At 41.8% G+C, this 9,003-nt stretch overlaps 1 protein-coding gene across 2 annotated transcripts in view; it reads right to left on the bottom strand.

The window, feature by feature from the left end:
• Window positions 1–440: 440 nt before the first annotated feature.
• The window catches only part of Magi3 (membrane associated guanylate kinase, WW and PDZ domain containing 3), a 178,417-nt gene continuing 169,854 nt past the window's right edge, over window positions 441–9,003 (bottom strand). The window contains exons 20-22 of one of the 2 annotated variants that reach the window (XM_032897585.1): window positions 4,607–4,745; window positions 3,763–3,853; window positions 3,077–3,213 (exon numbers count right to left, since the gene is read on the bottom strand). In XM_032897585.1, coding sequence (XP_032753476.1) covers window positions 3,804–3,853; window positions 4,607–4,745 — 189 coding nt within the window. In that variant the 3' untranslated portion in view covers window positions 3,077–3,213; window positions 3,763–3,803. Of the gene's footprint in view, window positions 3,214–3,762; window positions 3,854–4,606; window positions 4,746–9,003 lie in introns of both variants that reach the window. The other variant, XM_032897584.1, reaches the window with a different exon arrangement.

The following is a 9,003-nucleotide window of genomic DNA, read 5'->3' as shown; positions in this document are numbered from 1 at the left end:
GAAGTAGGACTTAAGCAGTTTATATACTAAGTGAAATGAAGTCAAGTCTACACACTTAATTTTAAAACTAAATCAAATGGCTTTAAACACTGAACTGCCATGGAGCTCTGACCTAGCAGTAAATGGTCATTAGTCGATTGAAAATGTGTAGTAACTGAAGTCCAGTGTGTACAGTGTCTTTCCTCCCTGGTAGTGGAGAAAAGGAATATTAAAAAAGCATTAATAGGATATTATTAATGCAAAACCTTTGTTCTTGCAATGAAATATGAAAACAGGCATAATGATAGACAACCCGACAGGCTTTATCCATGTTAGTACTGGAGAGACACTTCCTTGTCTTTCCCATTGTAAGTCCTTGATGACAGGGATGACGGTGGGACAAGGTTCCATAAACTGCAAGTCTACATGGTGCTGACGGTTAAAAAAAAAAAGGCAAGACAAACTTTTCTTTCTTTTTTAATATCTATATAAAAAATAACGAGCGATTTACAGATCTTTCTCTAATCAGAACCTCAAGTGTATATATAAAGGTACTGTACAGATAATAAACATTTACAACCAGTACATCCATATTCTGCTCAGCACACCAAGGCCACATTGCTAAGTCAGTATAATCAGTACAGTGACGTGTTACTTAGGAAGAGCCACAGCAAATTGACAACATGACATCAAAGTTATGTCACAGGCTAACAATAAAAATAGGATTTGTATCACTAATTGTGAACTATAGGGAAAATAAATCATTTCTGTGGTACTAAATTCTTAGTATCAAGCCTCCTAATTTGCGCTATTCAAGTAGTTTTGAGATGGGTTCAACACAGTTCTGGATGGAAGCATGTGTCATAAGGGGCCAGTACAGTTGTCACAGTGGAATTCGTCAGACTCACAAGGTAACAGAATGAGTGTTTAGTGTTTAAATACTCCACAGATAGACAGTTTTGGTCTGAGAAATGTCTGTATTTATAGATGTTTCTGAATGCCACGTCAGGGAGCTGATGTCTGGATCTATTGTATGAGTTTAAGAACTGTCTCCAACTTTCAGCAAACATTTTTATTAGACTTTAAAAAGAACTCTGAAAACTTTGTTTTTAAATAATTAGCTAAAAATTAAAGTTTCAATACACACAGTCTATACCATATTAGTCCTGACTTGTGGAGGAAGCCCAAGACAGGCTCTGCTTCTAAAAGCTGACGCTCCCATGCCTGCCCCTGCTGACTCCTACGTGGCAGGGGCTGGTGCTTTTTCTGGCAGTGGACTGTAGAACTGGCCTCGTGATCAAGTCCCTCACTAAATCTATATGATATTTTGGGTCTTCAACTATATATTAAAGACTAGTGATTAATATTCAAAATCTCCAGATGTAGTAGAGCTTTTCTTTAAAGAGAAACAAGCAGTGCTTCTACATGCTCTTGTACTTCCCCCAAGGCTACAGCTGATCTGAGACACTGTCACTACATAGGCGATGGCTAACATGGCAAGAGGTTGTTAATTCTGTTGCTTACAGTACGTTCTCGTTTGAGCATTCAACTGTAAGGAGTATCTTTAACAGTTACTTTAAACACCTTACTTAGCCGTAAAAAAAGCATTTATAATATTTGACCTTTCCTGTAATGTGATGTTTGTGAATTGCATTTTTAAACTAGGATGGTCAGAAGCTGTGAGAAGAGGCAAGTGCCCACTTTAATGATGAGCTAACAATTTCTTCCTCTGCAAGGACTCACATATTCCCGTCTGTAAACATGCAACATGCTACTGAAAACATCTTCAAGCCAAACTGAACTGTTTGATGACTGGGAATATCAGAATGGGAAGGATAAAACAGACATGATACAGTAGATAACTTGGCACAAACACAAAGTGAGTTGTGACCACACTGTTAAGATCATGTCACTGCTGAGCGAGCGGCCTGTGCAGGGCATGGCAGGTGAGCCCTTGGATGCAGCTCCTTCCTGAGCATGAGGAAGGGCAGCCAGCCAGGGCCAGGTGGGTCTTAGCAATCTCAGAAGCCCTTCATGCAGCCTGGCTACCTGGTATTGAAGAATTTCTGGGGGAAAACCACAACTCTCCCCCTTCAAAGAATTCTGTGTTAGCCAAGATTACAACTTAATTTTCTTTGTTTTATACGAAAGGTCACAGCTGTTTGTCAGCCATGCCAGCAGTGCCTGTGACTTTATTTGCACGTGGCACCCTCCAGGGTCCTGGAGTGATGGGCGCTTTCTTGACTGGAGAGCTACTCTCAGGTGCGCCCCCTGCACGCTCCTTGCCTCTGTCAGTGACCTCTGATGCTTTGCTTAATGCCATCTTCTCTCCCGCTTCCTGCGTGAGCGGCTTTGCTGAGATCTGGGCGCTTTCTCCTGTTTTGTCTCTACTTCTTTCTCCTGTGCCTGGCTTCCTTCCTTTCTCCTTTTCAGACACTACCCTACTAGCAGTGTCACTAGTCTTTTTGGATGGGAGAGACGTTTCATCAACTTTGCTGCTCCTTTTCTCTGGAGACCTTGTTCTGTGTTTCCCCAGCTGACTGAGCTTCAGATCTTTCCTGCTGACCCCTGACTTTTCTTTCCCCTCCGGGAGCTGTTCAGTGCTGTCACTAGAGGCGCCTGCTGCTCTTCGGCTCCCAGCCTCTGATAATTTGCCTTCAGTGTTTGACAGGCTGTTGCCTCCAATCTTTTGCTGCTTCCTGGGGCTAGAAGACCGTCCTCTGTCTTTTCTACAGGGATCTTGTCCAGAGCCCGCCTTAACGGTGACCTGACCTTTATTTTCTCCTTTCCTAGGGCTGAGTGACCGGTCTCTAGATTTTCCTTTGGGGTCACTTCTAAGGGGCCTGGGAGTCTTTTCCAAATGTTCCTCTGAATGTCGATTAACTGACTTTTTGGGACTAGCAGATCTACCTCTCCGTGTAACACCATTTTCTCCTTTAAGTAGATTCTTGTCACCATGCCCATGACTTCTGGATGGATCCTTCTTACTCACGTTCTTCTGGACAGACTGATGCCTCATCTCAGGCTGGCTTCCATGTAAAGTGCTTTCCTTTCCTTGTACAGTGTCCTTTAATTCTTCTGCCTTTTCACATGTCTGAACTCTAATCAGAGAGTCTTCAGTTGCTGGCACATGAGACTCTTCAAATGTGGCAGCAGAATGTGAAGAGGGGAGAGGTGGTGGCTGTTCATCATAAATGACATTGGAAGATGAAGGACTATTAATATCCCAATCACCTAAAAAGTGATTGAGTAGAACAGTGTTAGATCCAAGGACTATAAATAGGAATAGTGAGTTTGAACTGACAGCCATTTGAATATGTTACTGGTCGCATAGCCCGAGGAGTATGTTACATAGCTTATTCACGTTTACACTGATCTCTCTAAAGGCAGATGCTTATAGATATCTGCTCATGTACGGAGGGGAGATTTGTGTCATAATAATTTCTCATGTAGGTACTATAAGACATAATACGATCTGTAAATTCTTTACTCATTTAGCCAAATAAGATACAAATAATCAAAGTGGACCAAAGTGCCTGGTCCAATAAACTTATTAATTAAACTATTATTACTGTTTAACTTAATGATAGGCCAAAATTACTAGTGAAAAACACCAGACTGTGGTAACCAAAGTGAGGTTCATGGGCACTTTCTTGTTAGGCTGTCAAATTTAATGTCAAAAGGAGACTGAAAAAGTGCAGAAGACAGAAACAGATGTATTTAATAGCATCATTTTAATTAAAAGGAAATGAAGGAAGTGATTTAAAAGACATGCAAATTTACCAAGTCTTTTTAAGGAAAGACCAAGAAAAGCCCTGAAAGCCTTAATGTTGCTCAGGTTTCACGAAGGAGCACAGACCGGAAGGAGCCAAACCTGAAGAAGGAAGAGAAAAAGCCTAGGACTACGTGAAAACAAACCAGTACAGTTAGCATAGATGTCCCTGGGGACGCGTGCTGTGTGAGCAGACTGTGGAGGATGACACAGCCAGAGGGCACAGCTGGAAGGGACTGCAGGAGGTTATGTCTAACTTACCCTGCAAAAGCTCTGATGGAGAGTTGGGCAGGGGAGACATATTAAATGGGCCTGGTGCTGCCTGTGTTTCTAGGATCATGCATTCTCAAAACACTGTGATGGTTCAAAAATGTGTAATGAAGCCCAGGGCATTCACGATCAGTGCAGGACATATTACCTTACGTTTACCTCCCTGGCCCCAGGTAGTGGGACTATGGCAACTTATTTTGGTAAGTGACTAGAACATCCTAAAGGTCTTCGGCATTTATTCATTAAGCAAAACAGTATCTAGGGCTCAGAATGCCTTACTTTTTAAGAAAATAACTTTTTTTTTCTTGGCAATGTGTAACTAGCCAAGGAGGGGAATAAAGCTGGGATATTCTGATATATCTAATTGTTTGCCTCTAATGTTATTTATTATAGGCATGTTTCTCTACAAATGCATTTTAGATGAAATAAATACAAAATATATTCTATTCCAACAAATACACTCTGTGGAAACATCACTTGCACTATGTAACTTTCTTTGGGGGTTCTGGTGTCCACTTCTGAATTAGCCAACAATATGTCCGCCCACCGCCTTTGCCAGCATGAGTGTTTAGCTCTTCTGCTTACCATGATCAGGTATCAAGCCAGTTCCTGGCCTCAGAAGGAGGAGGACTTTATTCCCACCAGCCTGAATGAGCTCAATGGCTCGCGTGTGTGTGATGCCTTGCGTAGGTTCCCCATTGATTTCCACGATCTGGTCACCAACCTAGACAAGGAACATTGGCAACGTCCTTCAGTTCTGTGTGTCAACAGAGCCCTTCTACGCTGCTAAATCATTCTTACTTGTAATTTAACCTAGACCGTGTGCTCTCTTGGTGACAGCTGAGGGGGACACAATGCATAATTTGATTTACTTGATTTTATTTTCTGCACGGGAAGCTTTTATGTGGCTACCAGTCAGTAGTTTCTGAGCATTTGAAACCAAGCATTAAATTCGGATTTTCCCACATCTGTAAGGCCCTGAGACTGATCCCTAGTATTGTTAAATAAAGCAAAAAACAAAAACCAGAAAAAACCTTAGTTCTCTACCAAAAGTTAAGTCCCAAAAAATGTGACATTTCTGTCTAACCCTAAGTAACACTGCAGAGTGGCACGTAAGTCGCCATCTGTAAAGGGTGCTTTCACACACGAACTAATCTTGCTCTGTCTTCTGAAGCTGGGGCAGGGGTTGCTCATCACTGAAGCTTCCCAAGAGACTGGCCATCCTTTATCGCCAGCCTGTTCTACACATGAGTGAGGCTTTAGCTAAATGATATCTTTTAGAGATTAAAGTCTAAGGAAGTTAAGATTTTAGAATTAATATGAACAGTTATTTAAACCAATTACTGGATTGTTTATGGTAACAAATATAAAATCATTTTCCTGGGAAACAGAAAACTAGGACTCAAGATAGTACAGAGCTAGTGTCATTTACCAGAAGTGTCTATTTTAAAGAAAAAAAAACATGGTGCAATTTAACAGTAAGAAACATGAATAAAGATGTTCGTGTGGTTTTGAGATCCATATCAACTGAAAGTATTGACTTCAAACAATGAGATATTACTGAATATCAAAACCCCAAATGTTGTTTGTAAGATAGACAATGTGTAAGTGATGTGACAGAAGAGACTCAGTAAGTATTTGATGGCTGGAGCGAAGGCTCAGTAATTTAAAGCACTGACTGTTCCCAGAGGACCTGGGTTCAGTTTCTAGCTCCTACAATGGCAGCTCACAACCTTCTTTAATGCCAGTTCCTGGGGATCAGACACTCCTCTCTGGCCTCTGTGGGTCAGGCAAATGCATGTGAGCCACTGGGGAGAGGCGGGTGAACATTTTTGCTGAGATTCTCAGTTACTATAAAACCATCAATAAAATGTTAAAAATATGTTTGAAAAGTTGAACACTCAGCCCCATTTTTGTATTACTGAAAAATGAGGAAGAAAGGAAAGAGAAATGAAAGGTAGACAAAAGGAGTAAGTGATTAAAAACACCCATAAAACACAAATCCGAAACAAGAACAACACCACCAACACCCACACATATCAAAACTAATGCTTACTGAATGGGTACAGCCTGACCTGACAGGAGCTTACTGGGGAGTCCAGGCATGTGCTTTACTTTTTCTAGATCAGTGGTCTCATTTTCTTCACCTGTTCAACGAAAACCAGAGTCCTACCTCCCAGGGTTGAGGAGAGTCAGTGCCACGCACTCTGACTACACACCAACCGCAGAGAAGCGCAGATTGGAAGTACTTTTGGGAATAATCTTTATGTGGGATGTTGGGGTTCTGAGGCATAAGAGCTTGGGAGGCAAATGGAATATCAAAGAGGAGCGGCTTTGTTTTAAAAGGGAGTTCCCATCTCAAGGGCATTCTGTCTCCCGACCACATGGCACCTCCTAGTGTCTCAGAACTAGAGTTCTCCCCCAGGTAGACTGTCTTGGCCTGGTATTCCACAGGTCTCAGAGGTGTAAGAATTACATTTCTTCTCTTTGTAGATTTCCCAGTCTCAGATATTCAGTAATGCTTACAAGCAGACAAAAACAATTACGTAAAAGGAAAAAAGCTTAAAATCAAGCAGAGTAAGACAATAAAGGTTATAGGACAGAAAACAGAAAGGAAAGCAATTAACAAAATCATTGTCCAGAATAAATGGAACAAAAACCCCTTGGTAAGTGATAAACGAATCATTTTCCTGGGGAAGTATAAATAACAAAGTAGAAAAGAAATTCCAACAATAAATGAAAATCAGTGTGAGCACGGCTGGTCCATCTTAGGAGAGAGGTCAACAGTTTCAGTCACATTCTGTTAAGCCACAAACCTGTATGTTTTAATATAAATAAACGTAAATAAAACATGTAATTGAACAGGCTCACCACCAGGTGTCATTTTTAACTTAAAATAGGAAGGAAAGGGAAGTGGAGCTTAGGCTTCTGTTAGGACAGCAGGGCTGTGTGCCCAGCTGTGTAAAATCCAAAGGGAAACGAACACCCCTCTGGGGAGAGGCGGGTGAACATTTTTGCTGAGATTCTCAGTTACTATAAAACCATCAATAAAATGTTAAAAATACGTTTGAAAAGTTGAATACTCAGCCCCATTTTTGTATTACTGAAAAATGAGGAAGAAAGGAAAGAGAAATGAAAGGTAGACAAAAGGAGTAAATAAAAAAGTCTGTAGACTCAGCTAATTGGGTAGTCAGTTGAGGCCAGCCTTAGCAAAACAGCACGGCCTAAAGAATGGTTCTTGTTTCTTAAAAAAAAAAAAAACAAAAACATGTGGTGGTTGCAGCTGGAGAGAGGCTCACGGTAATGAGTAGTACAGGTTCCCAGCACACAACCCTCTGTAAGTCGTCTCAGAGGATCTGCCACCCTCTTCTGGCCTCTGAGGGCATTGAATGTATGTGGTACACAGACATACTTGAAGGCAAAACACCCATACACATAAAATAGTCTTCTAAAGCAATCTTAGTACGTCTAGCATGTGGATTCTAGATTAAAAACTGTTAAGAAGTGAGACCCTTCCAAAGGAACCCCAACCCAGATGATCTTCTCAAGGGGCCTGGCCTCCCTGAGCCTCAGTTTTAAGTCCATTGTCACTTATCTCACAGACTAACAGCAGCATAGCTGAAAAGACGAATTGGAAGACAGACCCTGAGTGCTGGATCTGACTTCCTGCTTGCAGTGCTGGGAATGGAGACCTCAGGTATGCTAGGCACATGCTGAAACATCCCTCAGGACTCGGTCCAGCTTCAGACCAGTAGGTTTACAGATCTCTGCTGACACACAGTACCTTCTTACCTATAAGCTGACATTTTCTTGATTTCTAAATTATACATTGTTGCTGTTCCCCTAGCCTTGTCTACCCAGTAATAAGTAAGAGCTGAGAACAATTCTTAATTTTCTAAAAATGTCAATATGTACGAGCTGGTGAAATGATTCAGTGGGTAAAGGTATTTGCAGCCAAGCTGACAGACTAAGGGATGGGAAGCATCACCAGTTCTCACAAGCTGTCCTCTGACACACACCTTGACAAGCATGCCCTCACTAAGTATGTCCACATACTAAATGATTCTGAAGATTCACTGTCTACATTATCCATCCTTTTACCCTGGCATGTTTATCGTGGCATCGATAAACATGAAAACTACTCATCTTAATTTAAAAAATTCCACCCAGAAAAACATTTATGTAACTATTCAAGGTGCCATATGAAGTCCTGAAGATACTTGAGTTGCTAATCTGAGACTAGCAAGGGAGGAGGGTGGCTAGAGAGGTGGAGGGCCTCCTCCCTGGGCATCATGTAGAAGATGTCTCTGAACGCTGACATGTTCTTACTAGACAGATCTAAACCTAATGTGATAGTCTACCTGCTTCTGTTTTCAAAATCTAGAGCTTATTTTTGAAATGAAAGTAGATTGAGTCATGGGACTTCAGCTTCTGGTGCACTGCAGAATTAATTACGTATTATTACCTGCTTGGCCTTCATTTGTATGAGGAATTAGTAGATCTCAGAACTCTATTTGGAACCAAAAGAAGAAATGTGAAATACTTCAGCAGGAGAGAGCGAAGACGAAGGAGAGGACAGGGGGAGAGGACCAAGGAAACCAAGGATGGCACGTGGACTTAAACTGAGGCTCAAAAGGAAGCTGCGTAAGGCTACCTCGCTACAAGATGATAGAAAAAGGGTTTGACTCCATCCTCCTCGTTCTTAAAACCAAGCTCTCTTCAGTTCATTAAACTATGGGAGAAAGTGCTACATCAGCTGGTGCCGATGGCATGTGGCCCACGATGTGTGGCTCTGCATTTCTACCTGCCTGCTTCTCTGTTCTGTGCACTAGGTGTAGGCCCCACTTCTGCCACTGCTGCTCTCTAGGCCTCTCTGAATGATGTCATCTAGCATAATGCCTCACTCATCCCTCTGTCTGGGTCATGTCACCACCCAGAGCCCGAGAAGTACACTTGCACAGCCACCTTAGCACAGTGAAGAC

This window comes from Rattus rattus, chromosome 3 (assembly GCF_011064425.1).
Source record: "Rattus rattus isolate New Zealand chromosome 3, Rrattus_CSIRO_v1, whole genome shotgun sequence".
NCBI classification, from domain to species: domain Eukaryota; kingdom Metazoa; phylum Chordata; class Mammalia; order Rodentia; family Muridae; genus Rattus; species Rattus rattus.
The sequence above is the reverse complement of the archived record's forward strand: the minus strand, read 5'-3'. Positions and strand labels throughout refer to the sequence as shown.